The 23,995-nt window shown below is 38.2% G+C and overlaps 1 protein-coding gene across 4 annotated transcripts in view; it reads left to right on the forward strand.

Annotated features, from left to right (window-relative positions):
• Positions 1-23,995, forward strand: part of AK9 (adenylate kinase 9) — a 116,588-nt gene that overhangs the window by 65,973 nt on the left and 26,620 nt on the right. For all 4 annotated transcript variants that reach the window (XM_061427577.1, XM_061427575.1, XM_061427578.1 and 1 more), the window contains 8 exons: positions 321-410; positions 864-1,064; positions 1,413-1,534; positions 4,910-5,122; positions 6,749-7,009; positions 8,900-9,024; positions 13,975-14,194; positions 21,607-21,675. In XM_061427577.1, coding sequence (XP_061283561.1) covers positions 321-410; positions 864-1,064; positions 1,413-1,534; positions 4,910-5,122; positions 6,749-7,009; positions 8,900-9,024; positions 13,975-14,194; positions 21,607-21,675 — 1,301 coding nt within the window. The remainder of the gene's footprint in view (positions 1-320; positions 411-863; positions 1,065-1,412; positions 1,535-4,909; positions 5,123-6,748; positions 7,010-8,899; positions 9,025-13,974; positions 14,195-21,606; positions 21,676-23,995) is intronic.

Below are 23,995 nucleotides of genomic sequence, written 5' to 3' on the forward strand. Positions count from 1 at the left end.
GAGTCGGACACGACTGAGCGACTTCACTTTCACTTTTCACTTTCATGCATTGGAGAAGGAAATGGCAACCCATTCCAGTGTTCTTGCCTGGAGAATCCCAGGGACGGAGGAGGCTGGTGGGCTTCCGTCTATGGGGTTGCACAGAGTTGGACACGACTGAAGCAACTTAGCAGCAGCAGTACTTTACCTAGTGAGAACTGTATTATCAATTTGACATAGTATACACAATTTAAACTTTTGATATTTTCTTTGTGCCAAAATTTTCATAAAGGAATAATGTTTTTAAAATTCAAACACTAACTATTAGATATTTTTTTAAGTATCTGAGCCTCCTGAGGATGCTACAGTCGGAGCAGAATTTCCAAAAGGATCCAGAGAGGGCCTGGAAACTAAAGAATTACCTGAAACAGGTTAGATTATAAAATAAAAGTAGTGCATAGAAATGCTTTTCATATTCTCTTACAATTTTAGGCATAAAACCAATTTCCTACCTATTTCTTTCTATGCCAGTTATATGCTGGTTGATGTGTGTTATATTTGCCTAACTTATTAAAAAGTGTATCTAGCCAACTTATAATAGTTTTTCAACAAATTTTATGTTCTACTTTTATTAAAAAAGTTGCCATATGAAATTCATATTATCTAAATAATTTGGATTTTATTTATAAGTAACAATTCATCTACAGCCAAAACAATGAACAAAGCATAGTTGAAATATGAATTTATAAATGCATATTATTGCTTAGAACTCTAAGTTTATTTCTTTTAAATGTTTAAAAAGTATTATAAATTATTTTGGCAATATAGCTAAAGATATAATGCTTAAAGTCTCTTTTTTCTTTCTTTTAAATTTTACTCAAAAGTTCTACTACCTGAATTTCCGGAAGATGGTTATCCTGATGTTCCTGAAATGGATTCAATTAGAGAGAATGTCAGCTCTTTCTACGCTGCCTGGAGACAGATGGAAACAGCTATCAGTGACTCTTTTACTCAAATTTTAAACCTGGAGATTGCTGGCAAAACTCCAGAGGAACTACTTCAAAAAGTCATTGAAATTATGGAAAGTAAGGGCTGCTGTAATCATAACATTTATTGTCGTGAGCAAGCCATATTATTAAAAGTACTGTGAAAGTTTAAAGCCTATGGTTTATGAAGTAAAACATTCAGTATATCCAGGGATGATATTTAAAATATTTAACAACTGTCCTAGAACACCCATCAGAACAGCCATTGGACACACAGCACTGGCCAAACTGGCCACTTGTCACCTAAAGAATTTGGAAAGGCCTATTTGCCTACACATGTAAGCTAAGAGACCAGCCCTACAGTTAATTTTCTTAATCTTGCTACTGTAATATGTTCATATGCTTTTATCCTAAAAATGTCTTCCCAACTGTGTTTGTTTTTGAAAGAACCCTTTCACCATGCTGCTTGGGAGTTAACTATAGAAGATTATGATGAAGAAACAGAAGACTATCAGGCTGAAGCCGATGTCGATGAGGAGCTAGAAGAGGAAGAAGAGGAAGAGGAAGAGGTGGGGGGCTTTTCTCCTGCTCACTGCCCGTGGTCACGTCACTGAAGGTGCACATATCCAGAGTGGTTACTGGCACTTCTAGGCTTCAAGAAAACAAGCAGGGATCTTCAGATTTGTAAACATTTTCAACACATTTTGCCTCCACTCAGCTTCATTTGACCTCTGAAATGCCAGAGCTACTTAGACAGTATGTTACACCCATGAAAAAAGGAAAGAGAAAACTTTAAATTTTTTTCCCATGGAAATATCTATACATATTAGAGACAGAAATATTTTATAAATTTAACAGAAGTGGGTGTTTTATGTAAAATACAACAATGGCATCTTTGAAGGGCTGATGGCATGAAAACAAGTGGTTTTCTCAAAGAGGAACAACTCATTTTAGGCACCAATCTACTCCCTTGGCACCACAATTTTGATAACTATTTTCAAGGGATAGCCTCCTAATTAAGGCATGTATCAATAATAAAATAGGAAGTGATTCCTTTAATTCTGGTCTTTATAAATAAAGCAAAATAATAGGTTAGACAAACATTCATTTGTAATTAACTTGTTGCTTGACTTAAATCCAAATATGTATGTGTCAAACAAAAAATGTTATGCAGTGTGATTCTGCTAATAGCTTTCGATACTTTATCCTAAGAAACTGCTGAGACTCTCAGTCAGGGTGGTTAAAGGGTGTGGGTTTTGTCCCAATAATGTTTAGACTCTCTCTTTTCTTTTGTGACCTGCTGTGGTCTGCAAGAACATGGTGTCTTTCTTGTACCTGCAAACAGTTCTCAAGCTGTCTGTAATTTTAAAAACTTAAATTTTTAAGTATGGTCTTCATTGATAACATAGTGTCTTTACCTCACTTTTACTCTTCCTAATTTATCATCCCTTCTTCCAGTGTGTGTTAGGCTTCCTGAGAGGGGTGGTTGTTTTCTTTCTTTCTTTCTTTTCTTTTTTGGCTCAGTGGAGTTCACAAGTCTTGCTGGAGTGCTTTAGGTGACAACATCCTCAAAATTTATGAAGGGCAAACTGACTTTTCTCCCCAGCATTCAGGAGTATAGTGACAGATAGGCCACCTATTTGTTGCTGAGGCCTGAGACAAGCCCAGTTACCTGAATTCCTCATACTTGCCCGGATGCAAGGTCAGGGAGGACTCCTCCCACCCATACAGCTCCTTCTTGGTCTTTTGCAGGCCACAGAGACCACAAAGGGTGGTAGCTGCTGATGCTAACATTCCCCAGGAAATCCACAGATTTCTACAGGAAAACTCCTCCTAAGACTTGCCATCTCGATGCTCTGGTCCCTCTGATGCTTGTCTCCAGATACGCATCCAGTCCATAGTGGTGAAGAGTGTTGTACAGTTGTCTGCCCTCAGACGTCCACAGAGGCCAACCACCACCTGCTCTAGCAGTTAAACACTGAGGAGGTGGTAGAGAAATGAGGAGAGTCTTTAGAGCACCATCTTCCCAGAATCCCTTGCTCCAAGACGCCCCAATCCTTATCACTATTACACACATATCTCACTTTTTTTTAAACTGAAATTCAAATGTAACTGGTGAGCCTTCATTTTTTATTTGCTAAAAGTCTGGCAACCTTACTTTAAGTGCATTTATTGAAAAACAAGAAAGACTAGAGAAATGAATTAGGCATTCAAGTCAAGAACCTAGAGAAAAAAAGCATAACAAAATAGACCAAATAAAGTAAAAAGAAGGAAATTAAAGGCCAAAATTAATGAAATAGGAAAAAAAGACCAAATAAAAGCAGTAGGCCTACCTTCAAAAAAAATGAAAAATTGGTTTACTGACAAGAGCAATAAAATAGATAAACCTCTGGCAAATAAAATGAAGTAAAAAGAAGGAGGAGTAAATAACAGAAATCAGATTTGAAAGAGGTTCATTTTAAATTACAACTTTATACTAACAAATTTTAAAGTCAAAATACAAAGCATTTTCAGAATACAAATTACTAAAATGTGCTTAAGATAAAAGATAAAAGCTGGACAAACAAAAATAACTGTAGGGAGTTGTAGGGCTTTTCTTGTTGGTTAGATAAGTCTTATGTTATAAATCTTCCATAGCATAGAAAAATTTCAATACTTTCCAGCTCATTTTGAAGCTTGCATAACCCTGACACAAAAATTGAATGAGTGACACAAGAAAAGTAGAGATTAGTTTTGCACATTTACAGAAAGTTGTTTTTTACATCCTGTTTGGGGGAAGAAAAAAAGGCATGTTGTAGAATAGTCATGCAAAGTATTATTTCGTTGTTATCTTAAAAAATAATGTATTTGTGCCTAAATTTGTGTCTTTGTATGTAAATGTGTAAGCTATACTGAGAAAAATGAGTCTGAAAGAATACACATAAAACGATTGAGTGTTAAGACAGTACTGGAAGGGAAAGGTGAGAGGAAATGTTCACTCTTCATGCATTGTGGTTACGTTTTGAATATTTTTACAGCAAGCATGCATTGTACAACACAAAATTATTTTTAAAATATACTTTACTTTAAATATAGGGCTTCCCTCATAGCTCAGTTGGGAAAGAATCTGCCTGCAATGCAGGAGACTCCGGTTTGATTCCTGGGTTGGGAAGATCCCCTGGAGAAAGAATAGGCTACCCACTCCAGTATTCCTGGGCTTCTCTTATGGCTCAGCTGGTAAAGAATCTGCCTGAAATAGGGGAGACCTGGGTTTGATCTGGGTTTGATCTCTGGGTTGGTAAGATCCCCTGGAAAAGGGAAAAGCTACCCACTCCAGTATTCTAGTCTAGAAAATTCCATGGACCATCCATGGGGTTGCAAAGAGTCAGACACAACTGAACAACTTTCACTTTCACTTACTTCAAGTACAAGAGTCCCTAAGGGACTTTACACATGGTTTCTTCATCTATCGCATTTCCAATTGAATAAAATAAAATTTTTCCAAAGTATTTGATTATATATCCACTGAGTAGGAAACAAAGCAAATCCTGAGACATCGCCCATTTTCGTTTTCAATGACTAAGAAGTTGTGACCCTGATTCAGCTTTTACTTCTTGGAAATAATTTTATTTTAGAAACTGACTTCACAGTGACCCTGCATCCATCCACACATTACAAGGGTTTTTATTACACATTTGTCTATAAAGGGCTTGGGACACCTTCATTCTCAGTGCTGCTTCATTTTCTTTATAAAATAAAGACACGGGATTTGAACTCAGAGGAATATAAGAAACTTATTTTTTGATGAATTCAAATAGTACAAGAACTGGTCTTTTGTGGATTGTTTTAAAGGGATATTGTTATGGATTAAATACTATTCAAAGATGCATTTTTATAATTCCCTCTTTAGTATTATGAGAACAGTGCATTAATAGTGTTCTCCAAACTTTGGATGATATTTCTAGAATGAAGATATAATTAAGGAGAAGAGAAGACATTTGGGAGATACAAAGCACTTTTGTCCAGTAGCTCTCAAAGAAAACTTCGTCCTACAACCAGGCACCCCAGAAGAAGCAGCTAAATACCGAGAAAAGATCTATTACTTTTCAAGTCCTGAAGCTAAAGAAAAGTTTTTGGAGCAGCCTGAAGAGTATGTGGCTCATGATGAACCATTAAAGGTGAAAACAATATTCCCATCCTGATGAATGCTCCTGCATCCTTGTTTAGAGACTTGTTAGCAGTCTCCACCATTTTACTCAATAGTGAAGTCACCAGTATAATAAAACAGTATGGTGGCAATATCTAGGTTTTAAGAACAACTTTTTAGAATATAACATAATCTAATTATCTATTTTATTTCTTCAGTAATACCTTACATCAAATCAACACATTTTTTTAGCTGAAGTATTTTATAGGAAGTCACAGTTGAATTTATTGCTTGTAATTTTATTGGACTTATTTTATTTCCTAATCATTTTGATATACCATTTTAACATCTAATTTCTTGTTAGACTTTTTTCCTAACAATATTGTGATTTTGCCATTATAGATATGAAATAGTACTTAGGAAATCTTTGGGCATATCATTCTTTCTTTCTCTTAATTATTTTATTAGTATAATTCCCTAGAATGGGATTACAAGATCAAAATTATAAATCAAAGTATATTGTCGTGGGGCTTCCCTGGTGTCTCAGCAGTAAAGAATCTGCCTGTCAGTACAGGAGAGGTGGGTTTGATCCCTTAGTATGGAAGATACCCTGGAGAATGAAATGGCAACCCACTCCAGTATTCTTGAAAATTCCATGGACAGAGGAGCCTGACAGGCTACAGACGATGGGGTTGCAAAGAGGTGGGCATGACTCAGCCACTAAACAACATATTGTCAGGACTTTCAATAATACTGATGCCTTGTTAAACAGAGCATGTAAAACACAATTTAAACTCTTCTGGATAATTTGGGCCATTTTCATGGCTATTGCATACACTTTTAAACTCTTCTCTGACCATTTCCTTCACAAGGACAAAAGGTGATGAGGCTGTGCTTGCTTCCCTCTGCTGCTCAAAATCCATTACTTCGAGCCTCTTTGAGGCTCATTCCATCCAAATATATCACCATCTCCCACTCTTGCTGTCATCTATGAGTCATTGCCCCACATTTACAAAAGATTTATCTGCTCCTTCATCAAACCTCATCATTGTTCTTGACCAGCTTGAGCATCAGTGGACAGTCCATACACCTGGGTCTCTCTGGATTCTCTGGTTTGGGGGCTTCCCTATCTCCCATGGACAGAGGAGCCTAGTGGACTCCACAGATCGCAAAGAGTCAGACATGACTGAGCGACTAACACTTTCACTACTTTCACTTTGTCTCCAATACAGAGATTGCAGATTTAATGAAGGCACCTCTAACATTCCTGTATCAGTGGGCTTTTTGTTTGGTAGAGAGGTTTTGGTGGTGGTGGTGGTGGTGGTGTTTTTTTCGTACTAAGAAAATGTCTTTGCATTCTTCCACAATTAAAACTTTTAAAAAGAAACAAAATTAATTTTATTTTATTAAATGCCTTTTGGAGCACTTAATATCAAGATACTCTGTATTTGTTGATGCTCCCTGAATTCATGGTTGATGCCATGAATCATGTTAATTGGTATCCTAATGTCGAAACATCCTTGAGTTTGTGAAGTGATAATTCAGTCTTAGGGAGAGCAGTTAATAAGCCTAAGTAAGGTTTTCTAAATTCTTAAAGCTTCTTCTTCTTCACTGTCCCTCTCCTCTACCCCCATCCTTGACTTATCCCCTATTTCAGGCTCCGCCATTAAGAATATGCCTTCTCGGCCCCCATGGCTCTGGCAAAACTGTCTGTGGAAGACAGCTGGCAGAAAAATTGGGCATTTTTCATATTCAGTTTGAAGAATTTCTTCAAGAAAAACTAATGCTCAAAACTGAAAAGAAAGTGGGACCTGAATTTGAGGACGATTCTGAGGATGAACAATTTGTAAAACAAGAACTTGAAGAGCTTGCAATTCAGGCCAATGTTACAATTGAGGAAGAAAATACAAAGAAGCTGGTAGGAATATTAATACTTTCTTTGCAGATAATTGTGCTTACTAGTGTTACTTTGAGGGAGTAGAATATAAGTAGTATAAAACTCTCTATATACAATTTTGAAGAAGTAAAAAAAAATAGCCCATAAAAGTAATTTAAGAGTCATCTTCTCAATATGTTAAATACAGACCTTGCTACTCATCTAGAATATAGAGTACTGAGTTTTACATGACTCCAATGAAAAACAGAAAAGCTTTCCCTGACAAGAGTGTTGTATAGCATTTATTTGGGGCTGTTATTTGATGGACTACCCAAATGGTTCAGTGATAAAGAGTCTGCCAATGCATGAGAGGCAGGTTCAATCCCTGCATCAGGAAGATTCTCCTGGAGAAGAAAATGATAACCAACCCCAATATTCTTGCCTAGGAAATCCCGTGACAGAGGAGCCTGGTGGACTATAGTCCATGGAGTTGCAGAGTCCAACACAACTTAGTGACTAAACAACAATGTTATTTGAGATGATCTAGATGATAAGATTTCTGTTATTGTGTTCTGTGTTTTCTATTTATTAATAATACTATAAAAAATCTGCCCCTGCACCAGTAGAGATCTCAAAATATTAATTTCTAATGATTCCTCATAAGAAAGTTTGTATGTATCTTTTTGTTCTTCAGTCACTCAGTCATGTCTGACTCTTTGCGACCTCATGGACTGCAGCATGCCAGGCTTCCCTGTCATTCACCGTCTCTCAGGTTTGCTCAAACTCATGTCCATTGAGTCGATGATGTCATCCAACCATTTCATCATCTGTCACCCCTTCTCCTCCTGCCCTCAATGTATCTCTTAGGTGGTTTCTATCTGGGCGTATAGAGAAAGTTCATTATTTTAACTCACCTTTTAACCATTTCTGATATATCTGAACCCTTTTTTTCCAAATGATCTTCTATAAATGGACACAGGTACAGATTATATTAGATGACTGCCTGCCTGGCCCATCCTTTAATCAGGATCTAGATTGAGTAGTTATAAGATAGGTGACAAAAATCAGTTAACCTTTATAGGTGTGTGATATAAATTGATCTTGGTTTTAGTAAAAATGATGAGACAATCAAAATTAGTCATGCTATTTGCTAGTAGCTCCTCTTAGCAATGCTATGCTATGCTATGCTAAGTCACTTCAGTCGTGTCCGACTCTGTGCGACCCCTTAGACGGCAGCCCACCAGGCTCACCGGTCCCTGGGATTCTCCAGGCAAGAACACTGGAGTGGGTTGCCATTTCCTTCTCCAATGCGAGAAAGTGAAGTCGCTCAGTCGTATCCGACTGTTAGTGACCCCATGGACTGCAGCCTACCAGGCTCCTCCGTCCATGGGATTTTCCAGGCAAGAGTACTGGAGTGGGGTGCCATTGCCTTCTCCATCTCTTAGCAATAGTAAGTATAATTTCATATCCATCCTAAAGGAAATCAGTCCTGAATATTCATTGAAAGGACTCATGCTGAAGCTGAAACTCCAATACTTTGGCCACTTGATCCAAAGAATTGACTTATTGGAAAAGACCCAGATGATGGGAAAGATTGAAGGTGGAGGGAGAAGGGGACAACAGAGGATGAGATGGTTGGATGGCATCACTGACTCAATGGACATGAGTTTGAGTAAACTCCAGGAGTTGGTGATGGGCAGGGAGGCCTGACGTGCTGCAGTCCATGGAGTCGAAAAGAGTCGGACACGACTGAGTGAATGAATTGAACTGAACTGATATTAAATATTGGTTTGAAGAAAAGTACTCAGATTTTTAAATGCTTACAAACAACAGTGAAAAGTGACCTGAGAAAAACAGGTCTTATATTAACTATGTAACATATTACTATTTATAGATTTTAAGTTTTGTTTGTTTTATAATTCTTGTTTGTAGCCTCAGGAAGTGCAACTTACAGAAGAAGAAGAAGCAATCAGATTAAACCTAACTGAAAATGAGCCATTGCCTCTTGAAATCCTTGAAGCAATTCTTTCTGAGTGGTGGTTTAAGGAACCGATATGGTATCTTAATTTATATAGACTTTTATACACTTATTGACTTTCATTTGCTTTATTCTTAAAAGTTAAAAATGTAATCCAACATAAAGTTAAGAATTTTCTCCTTTACTCCAATGTAAACTAGTGATTCCACACATTAAAAACATCTAGGAGATTATTTTTAAAATATTGATGCCAGAGGTTCCAAACAATTGAATTAAAATTTGAGGTGCAAGGGGGACCTAGCCATTGGAGCCTCCCAGGGGATTATAATGTGTAGTCGTGGCTGTGTGTGTGTGCTTAGTCGCTCGGTCATGTCTGACTCTTTGCAACCCTATGGACTATAGCCCATCAGGCTCCTCTGTCCATGGGATACTCTAGGCAAGAATACTGGAGTGGGTAGTCATTTCCTTCTTCGGGGGATCTTCCCAAGACCCCTGACCAGGGATCAATCCCAAGACCAGAGATGGAACCCAAAGGTAGATTCTTTGCCATCTGAGCCACCAGGGAAGCTCAGTCATGATTAGGAAATACATGTAGTTAAGCATACATCTTGATAAAAAGATTACTGCTAATCATGAAGAACAAATACCCCAAGTTAATGATTTTAGTGCTTTTCTACATTTGGGAAAATGCAAGAATCTGGGGTCATTGAAATCCTTCCTGAGATAGGCAGTCTACTATCTAGGGGCCCATTTATCCAATAGACAGAATGCCTCACCCTATTTTTTCATTCTGAATTCTTTTCAGGGTGCATTGTCAGTAGGTGACTACAGTGGGTTGTGATTTAACCCCTATACTACTGGTTGGTGAGCAACACTCTATGTTGTGGTTATTGTTCACATCACTTAATAGCTGTCCATAGTCTTATACCTTTACCAAAAGCCAGGAACAACTTGACCCCAGACAGAACAAATTTAAGAGTTACAGGTCACCAGAATGTAAAACTCTGCCTCAATTTCCTAACCACAGTCTCTTACCTTGATATCCACCAGAAGAAAGTGAAATGATATTTACAGTACTGCTAATAGCAAACACGTATATGGAACTTACCATGTGCAAAATACTGTTCTTCTATATTGTATTCATATTAAGTTCCTTGATCCTTATAACTACCCTATGGGACAGGAGCTTTTATTTTCTCATTTTGGAGATAAGGAAACTATATCAATGAGAATTAAAAAAAAACTAGCAGGTCCCAGTGCTTCTCTGGTCATTCTCTTTTACTTAGTCCCTGACCTAACTGAGTAAGTGGGATTATTAGTCACTTTAATTTTAATTTCTTATTCCCTATATTATATCAACAGTTGAGGTAAACTTAGGCATGTTGCTTGTGACAACATAATCATGGGATGTTCTTCATTAACTTAGCTCCTAATCTTACATCACACATGAAAACAAACAAATAAACATATGGATTGAAGAAAAGGAAAAAGTGAAATTCTAAAAGCCTAAATAAAATAGCTGAACATTAGCACTACCATCAAAAGTTATTATAATGAAAAGTTTGTAATAGCATGAGAAATTTTAGTATATAATGTTAAACTAAAAAAAGAGGATACACAGTTATTTATGATAGAAAGTTCAACAAATGAAGAACAAACTTGAAAGAAATAAAACAAAATGTCAATAACTTATTGGATATGAGATTATAGATAATTTTGTCCTTTCTTTGTGCTTTTCTTAATTTCTTATTTTCTATAGTGAAATATATTGCTTTTATAATTAAGAAAAAATCAGCACATTTTTAAAAGGCCTCAATCCTAGAGAGAGCTTATTAGTTACTGCTGCTGCTGCTAAGTTGCTTCAGTCGTGTCCGACTCTGTGCAAACCCATAGATGGCAGCCCACTAGGCTCCCCCATCCCTGGGATTCTCCAGGCAAGAACACTGGAGTGAGTTGCCATTTCCTTCTCCAATGAATGAAAGTGAAAAGTGAAAGTGAAGTTGCTCAGTCGTGTCCGACTCTTAGCGACCCCATGGACTGCAGCCTACCAGGCTCCTCCATCCATGGGATTTTCCAGGCAAGAGTACTGAAGTGGGGTGCCATTGCCTTCTCCTATTAGTTACTGAGGTATAGCTAATTGCATTACATTACTGAGATATAATGGTAGAAATGAAAATGTTGATTCAGAAGAGGGTTTGCCAAGACTTAGCTACTGTATGGGAGAAGGCAATGGCACCCCACCCAGTACTCTTGCCTGGAGAATCCCATGGATGGAGGAGCCTGGTAGGCTGCAGTCCATGGGGTCGCTAAGAGTCAGACACGACTGAGCGACTTCACTTTCACTTTCCACTTTCATGCATTGGAGAAGGAAATAGCAACCCAATCCAGTGTTCTTGCCTGGAGAATCCCAGGGACGGGGAGCCTGGTGGGCTTCCGCCTATGGGGGGTCGCACAGAGTCGGACACGACTGAATCGACTTAGCAGCAGCAGCTACTGTATGTGAGAAGCAGGAGGGAGTTGAAGGGTCTCTGAAGTTTGGCCCCTGGACCCTAGTGAGTCAGAGGAAGAGCCATGTAGAAGGGTAACAGTGAGCATGATTTTTGATAGTATGATGTTTATATAACTCCTGAAGGGCGCTCAGATAGAGAAACTAGGCAGTTATGTTGAAAATTCTAAATAAAAATTCAAAAAAGAGCTTGGATGTAGAGGTAAAGATTTAGATGTCATTTCTCTGATAATGAGTGATGTTGAGCATCTTTTCATGTGTTTGTTAGCCATCTGTATGTCTTCTTTGGAGAAATGTCTATTTAGTTCTTTGGTCCATTTTTTGATTGGGTCATTTATTTTTCTGGAGTTGAGCTGTAGGAGTTGCTTGTATATTTTTGAAATTAGTTGTTTGTCAGTTGCTCAACATCACTCATTATCAGAGAAATGCAAATCAAAACCACTATGAGGTAACCATTTCACACCAGTCAGAATGGCTGCGATCCAAAAGTCTACAAGCAATAAATGCTGGAGAGGGTGTGGAGAAAAGGGAACTCTCTGTTGGTGGGAATGCAAACTAGTACAGCCACTATGGAGAACAGTGTGGAGATTCCTTAAAAAACTGGAAATAGAACTGCCTTATGATCCAGCAATCCCACTGCTGGGCATACACACTGAGGAAACCAGAAGGGAAAGAGACACGTGTACCCCAGTGTTCATCGCAGCACTGTTTATAATAGCCAGGACATGGAAGCAACCTAGATGCCCATCAGCAGATGAATGGATAAGAAAGCTGTGGTACATATACACAATGGAGTATTATTCAGCCATTAAAAAGAATACATTTGAATCAGTTCTAATGAGATGGATGAAACTGGAACCTATTATACAGAGTGAAGTAAGCCAGAAAGAAAACACCAGTACAGTATACTAACGCATATATATGGAATTTAGAAAGATGGTAACAATAACCCTGTGTACGAGACAGCAAAAAAGACACTGATGTATAGATCAGTCTTATGGACTCTGTGGGAGAGGGAGAGGGTGGGGAGATTTGGGAGAATGGCATTGAAACATGTATAATATCATGTATGAAACGAGTCACCAGTCCAGGTTCGATGCATGATACTGGATGCTTGGGGCTGGTGCACTGGGACGACCCAGAGGGAGGGTATGGGGAGGGAGGAAGGAGGAGGGTTCAGGATGGGGAACACAGGTATACCTGTGGCAGATCCATTTCGATATTTGGCAAAACTAATACAATATTGTAAAGTTTAAAAATAAAATTTAAAAAAATAAAGAGAATAAAGGTGAAAAAAAAATAAAGCAAGTAAGGGTATCATCAAAAAAAAAAAAAAGATTTAGATGTCATTGACAAAGAAGTGACAACTAGAACAAAAGAGATTTTGCTGAAGGCATCTCTGAAGAAAAGGAAACATATCTTAAGGCAATATATATAAATTTGCCCATTTAAATAGAAAGGATACAACATTTCTAAATGCCAGTTAAGAGCTAAAATTATCAAATGTTCTTGAAAACCCTATTCATATGAAGAAGAAAATGTATATTTAAATATAAATAGTTAAACCAAATTTTAGAGAAACAGAATAAGTTCATTCAAAAAGGGACCAAACTAAACCAAGCCAAGTTCTCCAAGCCTGGGTATGTTTTCAGTACTCATTTGTGTCCGACTCTTTGTGACCCCATGGACTGTAGCCCGCCAAGCTCCTCTGTCCATGGGATTATCCAAGCAAGAATACTGGAGTGGACTGCTATTTCCTCCTCTAGGAGATATCCCTGACCCAAGGACTGAACCCATGTTTTCTGCATCTCTGGCATTAGCAAGCAGATTCTTTCCCACTGTGCCACCAGGGAAGCCCTCTCCAAGCCTGATTGTATTATAAATATTCCCTAATGAAAATGTGTTAACATTCCAAGTTATTTTCATGATTCTTAAAGTTTTATCATACTTGGGCAAGTTTGATGATCCTATTTGAATATAATCATCCTACACATACGAGCCACGAAAACATTAATAATTGTCACTGTTTACAAAAAGAGGGAGGGAAGAGGAACATCATTAGGAGAAAAATGACTAAAAGGATTCTCAGTAAAGAGGGGTGGGGGTAGGGAGGCAGCCAAACAAACTCTTTACATAAAGGGTGACACCATCATTAGGATGGGCACTCACCCCAAGCAGAGAACTTACCTTCTCCTTTCCTGTGATCTTCTCACAACTTTTAGTAAACTTGTATTTAACAGTAATTGTCTATAAACTGATTGACTACAATTTTATACTATAAATATCAAATATTATAACTTTAATCTAATTTGATACATTTGGGAGAAGAAGCAGCATGTTTATACAAGTAGAAATATTAAAAGAAATAAAAGATACTACAATAAACTATTTAAACTTTTTAAAAGTTTCATTGGACATCTAATATAAAGTTGAGATTTAGCAGTACTTTTTTTTCATCTTTAAATCAATATTTATAATAGAATAGTTTAAGCAAATAAAGTAAGTTATGAAATTTCTACATAGTTCTACAGGTTTTGTATTAGATGGTTTCCCGCGGTATCCAGATGAGGTCCAGTTCCTGGGGGAACATGGGCTTTTCCCAGATGCTGCTGTGTTTATACAAGTTGATGATCAAGATATTTCTGATCGCCTCCTTCCTGTCCAAATTGGAAAGTGGAAAGCAAAACAAAAGAAGAAATTAGAAAGGAAAAAACTCATCAAAGAAATGAAGGCAAAAATCAAGGTATGTATCCATTTGAAAAAGCATGAGGGTAAATGTGTTCAGCAACCATCCAATTTATAAAGTGACCTTTACAAAAATGTAGTTTTCTGATTTTAATACCACATTCGGTATGCAAACTATTTTCATCAAATTTTAACAATTTATCATGAAAGAGTTAAGAATTATTTGAGGCCTTTGTGATTATCTGCATGTTAATGCTTCTCTCTTCAAGGCAAACAAAATGAAAGATAGTGGCTGCACCAAAGTATCCTTGTACTAGACATGGGAGCACAGTGGACGAGGTAGCAAGTAGAGCAAACCTTGAAACTCAAAGTTTTCATTGACTTTCACTAGCTCCAACACCAACCATCAAGGTCATTTTAGCCCATAGTAAAATAAATCCAGGTATTAGCTTAAAATATCTTTTCCTAAACTGTATTCTGAGAAGTTTCCATAAAATGTTCAAAAGTGTTATAGTGAACCTATGTAATTGCACTCCTAGGAATCTAACAAAAATGAAAGCAGACCATGTAAAAATGTGTTTGTGAAAGTTCACACAGCATTGTTCATGATAGCCAATAAGTGGAAACAACTCAATGTCCATCAACTGATGAATGGATATACAAAATGTGACAAATATCCAGATAGGTTCCCTTGTTACAGCTCAAGGTGGCAATACATGAGTCTTCTGAACTCAGTCTACTCTGAAAGAAATGCAGAAACTAGCTGGAGAAACTAGTCTAGGAGAAGCTAGATTCCTGCACATTGGGTAATTGAGAAAATACCCACATCACCTATTAATACATCAAAACAGCTGCTACCTGAAGGTCTTAGCTTCCTATCAATCTGTAATGACTGTGATTCTCCGTTTGGGACACTGATAGGTCATGGCACACCCTTAACTACGGGAGCCACTGAAAACCAAGAAAATGTCTTACACAAGCACAAAGGCTTGAGAGATGGCCAGGACCTCAGGCCAACCTGAGCTGTATTCATCTTCTACACAAACCCCCAGTCAAGACTGGGAGAGGTGGCTGCTTTATCTAATGTGCAGAAACCAACACATAGAGTCAAAGAAAATGAAGGAACAGAGGAATATATTTTGAACAGAGGAACAAGATAAAACTCCAGAAACAAACCTTACTGAAACAAAGATAAGTGATTTATCTGATATATAGTTAGAAATAATGGTCATAAGTATGTTCACCAACGTCAGGAGAACAATGCATAAACAAAGTGAAAACTTCAACAAACAGAAAATAAAAGTACCAAACAGAAGTCATAGAGCTGAAGAATAGAGTAACCAAACTAAAAAATTCAGCAGAGGGGTTCAATAGCAGACTCTAGACGCATAAATCAGTGAAACAGAGTAGAAAGCACAGAAATAATCCCATAATTCATGACAAACTAGCCAAGAATGCACGTGGAGAACAGACAGTCTCTTCAATACATGGCATTGGGAAAACTGTACAGCCACACGCAGAAGAATAAAACTGGACACCTATCTTATAACATACACAGAAATCTACTCAAAGTAGGTCAAAGACTTGAAACACAAGCCCTGAAACCCTAAAACTCCTATAACAAAAAGGGGTAAGCTCCTTCACATCAATATTGGCAATAATTTCTTTTATTTGACACTAAAAGCAAAAATAAGTAAGTGGGACTACATCAAACTAAAAAAATCTTCTTCTAAGCAAAAGAAACCATCAACAAAATAAAAGACAGTCTAGGGAATAGGAGAAAATATTTGCAAATCATATACCTGATAAGGGGTTAAAGTCCAAAAGACATAAAGAACTCACACCACTCAGTATCAAAAAACCAAACAATTACATGGAACTCTGCTCAATGTTATGTGGAAGCCTGGATAGGAGGGGAGCTTGGGGGAGGATGGGTACATGTATATGTACAGCTCCATCCCTTTGCTGAAACTGTCACAGCATTGTTAATCGGCTATACACTAGTACAGAATAAAAAGTTGAAACAGAAAAAATCTATGTGAAGGACTTTTATAATATTCAATGCATAGTAAGTACTCAATATATGTTCATTTATTCATTCATTGAACACATACTATGGAACACTTATTATGTGTCAGGCTGGAGATAACAGTAGACAAAGCAGACAAAAATTCTGTGTTTGTGGCAATACCATTTCAATGAGAGACAGATAAGTAATAAATAAATTGCAGTATTATATTCAGTTGTAATAAGGGAAATAGAGAAGAGTAAATTGTGGGAAGGGAATAGGGAAGAGGGAGTTGAGAGAGGAAAAAAAAAAAACAAGCAATCTAATTTTTTAAGTGGGCAGATGAACTGAATAAACATTTTTCCAAAGAAGGCATGACCAACAGAGACATGAAAAGGTGCTCAACATCAGTAATCATAAGATAAATGCAGATCAAAATCACAATGAGATATCACCTCTCACACCTGTTAGGATGTCTAAATAAAAAAAGAGAACAGAGATAAATGCTGATGAGGATGTGGAGAAAAGGAACCCTTGTACACTGTTGATAGGAATGTCAACTAGTACAGCCACTATGGAAATCAGTATGGAGGTTCCTCAAGTAATTAAAAAATAGAATTACCATATGATTCAGGAATCCCACTTCTGGGTATATGTATCCAAAGGAAACAAAGTCATTATCTCAAAGAGATATCTCTTCTCCCGTGTTCATAGCAGCATTATTCACGATAGTCAAGGTATAGAAACAACCTGTGTCTGTCAACAGATGAATGGACAAAGAAGATGTGGGGTAGGTATATATACAATGGGACATTGTTCAGCCATGGGAAGGAAGGAGATCCTGCCATTTGCAACAACACAGGTGAAGCTTGAGGGCATTATCCCAAGTTAAACAAGCCAGACAGAGAAAGACAAATACTGCAAGCTATCACTTGTATGTAAAATCTGGAAAAAAAATAATCAAACTCATAGAAACAGAAAGTATACAAGTGGTTGCCATGGGCTGGGGGGTGTGGGAAATGGGGAGAGGTTGGTAAGATGATATAAAAAAGTTCAATTATAATACGATTAAGGCCTGAGGATCTAATGTATAACATGATGACTATAGTTGATAATATTGTACTGTATAATTGAAATTTGGCAAGAGAGTAGAACTTAAATGTTGTCATACACACAGGATACGTATGTGAGGTGATGGATGTGTTACTTAACCAAATGGGGGAAGAGTCCTTTCACAATGTATACGTACATCAAATCTTAATGACATACACGTTAAATATCTCTCATTTTTACAAAGCTGGGAAAATAATAAATAAATATATAGTATATTCATATAATGGAGTAGTACTCAGTATTTGAAAGGAATGAACTATTGATACTCCCTACAAAAGATCATTATGCTAAGTGAAAGAAACCAGGCAAAGAAAATAGTATTATATGTACTCTATGATTCATTCCATTTATATGACATGTCTTGATGAGATCAGATCAGATGAGTCGCTCATTCGTGTCCGACTCTTTGCGACCCCATGAATTGCAGCACGCCAGGCCTCCCTGTCCATCACCAACTCCCAGAGTTCACTCAGACTCGTGTCCATCGAGTCAGTGATCCCATCCAGCCATCTCATCCTCTGTCGTCCCCTTCTCCTCCTGCCCCCAATCCCTCCCAGCATCAGAGTCTTTTCCAATGAGTCAACTCTTCGCATGAGGTGGCCAAAGTACTGGAGTTTCAGCTTTAGCATCATTCCTTCCAAAGAAATCCCAGGGCTGATCTCCTTCAGAATGGACTGGTTGGATCTCCTTGCAGTCCAAGGGACTCTCAAGAGTCTTCTCCAACACCACAGTTCAAAAGCATCAATTCTTCGATGCTCAGCTTTCTTCACAGTCCAACTCTCACATCCATACATGACCACAGGACAAACCATAGCCTTGACTAGATGAACCTTTGTTGGCAAAGTAATGTCTCTGCTTTTGAATATGCTATCTACGTTGGTCATACTTTCCTTCCAAGGAGTAAGCGTCTTTTAATTTCATGGCTGTAGTCACCATCTGTAGTGATTTTGGAGCCCAGAAAAATAAAGTCTGACACTGTTTCCACTGTTTCCCCATCTAGTTCCCATGAAGTGATGGGACCGGATGCCATGATCTTCGTGTTCTGAATGTTGAGCTTTAAGCCAACTTTTTCACTCTCCACTTTCACTTTCATCAAGAGGCTTTTGAGTTCCTCTTCACTTTCTGCCATAAGGGTGGTATCATCTGCATACCTGAGGTTATTGATATTTCTCCCGGCAATCTTGATGCCAGCTTGGGTTTCTTCCAATCCAGCATTTCTCATGATGTACTCTGCATAGAAGTTAAATAAGCAGGGTGACAATATACAGCCTTGATGTACTCCTTTTCCTATTTGGAACCAGTCTGTTGTTCCATGTCCAGTTCTAACTGTTGCTTCCTGACCTGCATACAAATTTCTCAAGAGGCAGGTCAGGTGGTCTGGTATTCCCATCTCTTGAAGAATGTTCCATAGTTTATTGTGATCCACACAGTCAAAGGCTTTGGCATAGTCAATAAAGCAGAAATAGATGTTTTTCTGGAACTCTCTTGCTTTTTCCATGATCCAGCGGATGTTTGCAATTTGATCTCTGGTTCCTCTGCCTTTTCTAAAACCAGCTTGAACATCAGGAAGTTCACGGTTCACATATTGCTGAAGCCTGGCTTGGAGAATTTTGAGCATTACTTTACTAGCATGTGAGAAGAGTGCAATAGTGCAGTAGTTTGAGCATTCTTTGACATTGCCTTTCTTTGGGATTGGAATGAAAACTGACCTTTTCCAGTCCTGGGGCCACTGCTGAGTTTTCCAAATTTGCTGGCATATTGAGTGCAGCACTTTCACAGCATCATCTTTCAGGATTTGGAATAGCTCAACTGGAATTCCATCACCTCCACTAGCTTTGTTCGTAGTGATGCTTTCTAAGGCCCACTTGACTTCACATTCCAGGATGTCTGGCTCTAGGTCAGTGATCACACCATTGTGATTATCTGGGTTGTGAAGATCTTTTTTGTACAGTTCTTCTGTGTATTCTTGCCACCTCTTCTTAATATCTTCTGCTTCTGTTAGGTCCATACCATTTCTGTCCTTTATCGAGCCCATCTTTGCATGAAATGTTCCTTTGGTATCTCTGATTTTCTTGAAGAGATCTCTAGTCTTTCCCATTCTGTTGTTTCCCTCTATTTCTTTGCACTGATTGCTGAAGAAGGCTTTCTTATCTCTTCTTGCTATTCTTTGGAACTCTGCATTCAGATGTTTATATCTTTCCTTTTCTCCTTTGCTTTTCGCTTCTCTTCTGGATTGAGTAGAATGAATGGAGCTTTCAAGTCTGGAACTAGGAAGACCAAGATAAGGCATGAGAGCAGTGGTAAATTATGTGATAGTCTTTTATGCTGAAGAGAAATTGTTGTGTTCCATGTGGCCATGGGCAAAAGAAACACCATTGGTAGGAGAAAGGTACAGGAAGATGTATTTCAGTACTAGTAAGACTTTCCAAAAGAACAAAGACCGAAGGCAGTGAGCTACTTATTGAAGGCAGATAAGCATAGGCTAAGTAGACATTTGGTAGGGAGAATATGGAAGAAAGCTCTCTAGTGTCGAAGAGCTAATCAGTTAATTCCAATTCTGAGATACAATGACTTAAATTATTGGATTCATTATCACAACTCAGTACTCATTAATGTATCACGTGTTAAAACCATGAAGATCTTCTTTCACTGCTCACAGTTGTCGAATTCTTTTCATCTTGGACTTAGTTGGAGGAAATCCCTCTAAAGGCATTTCCATCCATCCCTTTGCACCACCACACTAAGACTGCATGCCCTGGAACTAAGATTGCATGCCCTGGAACATGGACCTGGTGATCCAGTGGCTAAGACTCCATGCTCCCAATGCAGGGGGCCCAGGTTGGATCTCTGATCAGGGAACTGGAACCCACATGCTGCAACTAAGAGTTCACGTGTCACAATAAAGACGGAAGATCCTGTGTATAGCAACAAAGATCCTGTGAAGCCAAAAAAAGTATTGCCTGTCCCAGGTCATCTGTGGCCAGCACAATCAAAGCAAGCCCAGCTCTCAGTCTTCCAAGTACTATGAAAGTAAGGAGGGAGATATGGAGCGACACCAAGCTTCACACTCTGCTGTGTGACATCCTTCACTTTTCTGCTGCTGATCTCTAAAGAAAATGGGCCCAACTGTCTGCTAGGCAAGAGGCTCTGTAAGCATGAGAATGGAAAAGAAAGCAGAGGGCATACCAAAGTTTGCCCATATTCATGTGCATTGAGTTAATGATGCTATCTAACCATCTCATCCTCTGCCACCCCCTTGTCCTTTTGCCTTAAATCCTTTTCAGATGGCTAGTAACTGCCATATTGGACAGAGCAGCTGTAAAGCAATCAAGCCCCATCCTAGCCATCACATGCCCTAAAATTTGTAGGGCATGTGTAACAGGAAAGAACAGATTTCTGGAGCTAGTTCATAACCTTGTGCATTTGCTCCTTTCTTTTCACACCCACAACTCAGGCAAAAGGGACTATTTTTATAGCTTTACAGTTAAAGTACCTATGGTAAAACTTTGGTTTAAAAAAAGGAAATTAGAGTTTTTATAATCCTCACCTTCTGAAAAGCTACAGAATCTCTCTGGGATTCATATATGAAATTAATTTTATTTCATTTGATTTTATAATTCTTTCTTGAATGTCAAGCAAACATACGTTATCTGGGATGTATACTCAGTAACTGCCAGATAAAAGGAGCAGGGTGCTACTGGCCTAGACCAGAGCCCCCAGGGCATGTCTTTAAGGCACCTCTCTGATCTCTGAGTATTTAAAGGGACTGCAATTTCAAGAGTCGTGAACCAATGAGCCCCAGAACCCAAGGGTAGCTGATTAGCTTTCATGCAAACCTTAAGGTCACATCAGAGGACCCATTCATTGCGTTAGATTTAGAGGCCGCGAAAAAACTAGAGGACTACCCATATACCATATGTGTGAAAGTATCCAAAGTACAAATGCTTTCTTCATGTATATATGTGCTTTTAGGGTTCTTTAGACAATTACATCTTAATAATATGATGAAAAATTATCAGACATTTTCAACAAATAGCCTCCCTATTTCTCCATGTGCAAAATCCACCTCTCCACCAAAGCAAACAAATAAGTAATACATTTTGAAAAGGGATTCTAAAGTTTGAAGAAAAACTGACTGATCCCAAGTGCGACTTATACCTCTGGAGGGAAACAGCTGATCAAGAGGGCCAGAGGTCCAAAGATACATGTGACATAATTATCACCATCACAATCTTTTCTGGAAAGTATCCTCTGACCAAATATTATTCCCATTTGGGAAAAAATATTAATACATAGAAAGTAATTTTATTATTATCTGTTGACATTTTTAATGCTTCTTTCTTTAACAGGATGATATGATTGCTAAAAGAAGGGCTGAACTTATAACAGAGAGAGAAAAAAGGAGGAAAGGAGGGGTGGTAAGTAAATAAAATTGCTTTTTTCAAAAAATAAAATAGACACATACACACACAAACACCCACACATATATAAAAAATATATTTTACATATATATAATATATATTTTACATATATATATTTTACATATATATATATAAAATCTCAAGCATATAAAATGAAAAGATGCACAGTAGTCTTTTTTAATTTTTATTTTATATTGGAGTGCAGTTGATTTACAGTGTTATGTTAATATCAGGTATACAGCAAAGTGATTCAGATATACATATACATATACCTATTCCTTTTCAGATTCTTTTCCCATATAGTTTATTACAGAGTATTGAGTAGAGTTTCCTGTGCTATATAGTAGGCCCTTGTTGATTATCTATCTTATATATAATAGTATGTATCTGTTAATCCCAACCTCCTAATTTATCCCTCCTCTGACCTTTCTCCTTTGGTAACCATAAGTTTGTTTCCTAAACCTGTGAGTCTTTTCTGTTTCGTAAAGTTCAGTTGTATCACTTTTTAGATTCCACATATAAATGATATGATGTTTATCTTTCTCTGATTTACTTCACTTAATGTGATCATCTCTAGGTCCATCTATGTTGCTGCAAATGGCATTATTTCATTCTTTTTTATGGCTGAGTAATATTCTACTGTATTTATGCACCATATTTTCTTTATCCATTCATCTGTCGATGGACGATTAGGTTGCTTCCACGCCTTGGCTATTGTAAATTGCACTGCAGTGAACACTAGGGTGCATGTAGCTTTTTAAATTTTGGTTTTCTCCAGCTATATGCCAAGGAGTGGGATTGCTGGGTCATATGGTAGTTCTATTTTCAGCTTTTTAAGGCACCTCCATTTTGTTCTCCATAGTAGTTGTACCAATTTACATTCCTACCAACAGTGTAGGAGGGTCCCCTTTTCTCCACACCCTGTCTAGCATTTATTGTTTGTAGACTTTTTGATGATGGCCATTCTGACTGGGGCTTCCCTGGTAGCTCAGCTGGTAAAGAATCTGCCTGTAGTGCAAGAGACCCCAGTTCAATACCTGGGTCAGGAAGATCCCCTTTAGAAGGGATAGGCTACCCACTCCGGTATTCTGGGGCTTCCCTGGTGGCTCAGATGGTAAAGAATCTACCTGCCATGCGGGAGACCTGGGTTCAATCCCTGGGTTGGGAAGATCCCCTGGAAGAGGGCATGGCAACCCACTCCAGTATTCTTGCATGGAGAATCCCCATGGACAGAGGAGCCAAGGGGGCTACAGTCCATGGAGGTTGCAAAGTCGGATGCGACTAAGCACAGCACAGCACATTCTGCCTGTTTTGAGGTGATACCTCATTGTAGTTTTGATTTGCATTTCTCTAATAATTCGTGATATTGAGCATCAAAATGATGCATAGAAGTCTTGAAGCAAATATCAAGTTTATGTACTAGTACTTAGATTATGTATCATTTTTTATACTTCTGGTATTTTATAACTGCTTACAATGAACTTTTATTATTTTTATGATAAGAAAAATGAACACTCTTAAAGGAAAGGAAATCACTAAAGATGTTTAAACAATCTAATACAAAATATAATAATACTACATTAAATTATGTTTCTCGCGGATTTTTTGTGCTTTTCACACTTCAGTCCAAGTCACAGGGAGATAGGCTGAGAGAATGGGAATAAGGTCTAGACCGAGAGCTTATGAAGTTGTGGTCTTCTCTGGTGGCTCAGATAGTAAAGAATCCACCTGCAGAGCAGGAGACCCAAGTTTGATCCATGGGCTGGGAAGATCCCCTGGAGAAGGGCATGGCTACCCATTCCAGTATTCTTGCCTGGAGAATCCCATGGACAGAGGAGCCTGGTGAGCTACAGTCTGTGGGGTTACAAACAGTCAGACATGACTGAGTGACTAACACACATACACACACACACACACACACACACACACACTGTAAAGTTGTGCTGGAGCTAAAATGCTTTCATTGAGATAAAGAATGGAATGAGGCAGAGCCTGTGGACAGAGTCACATACTCTGCAGAATGTTCAATATGGTTCCTCTTTTCCATCTGCTGGTTTTTTAAAAAAAGAGAAACCTTGAAGATCATGGATTTTGTTTTATTTAGAGAGGAGCTAGTCCCAAGTTGACCTACCTGACCCAAATGCTACAGCCAAGCAACTCAGAGGTGCCAAAGTTAAAGAGGAGGCAGAGTAGAGAAGCTTGTTCTGTAAAGGACTTAAAGCTCCTGTTTATATAATCAGCTTACCAGTGCCCGGGTAACCAAGACAAAAGATAAGATAGTCCCTGCCTTCTTCCATTTCCTTCTGGCTTCAGCACC

Source organism: Bos javanicus, chromosome 9 (assembly GCF_032452875.1).
Source record: "Bos javanicus breed banteng chromosome 9, ARS-OSU_banteng_1.0, whole genome shotgun sequence".
Taxonomy (NCBI): Eukaryota; Metazoa; Chordata; class Mammalia; order Artiodactyla; family Bovidae; genus Bos; species Bos javanicus.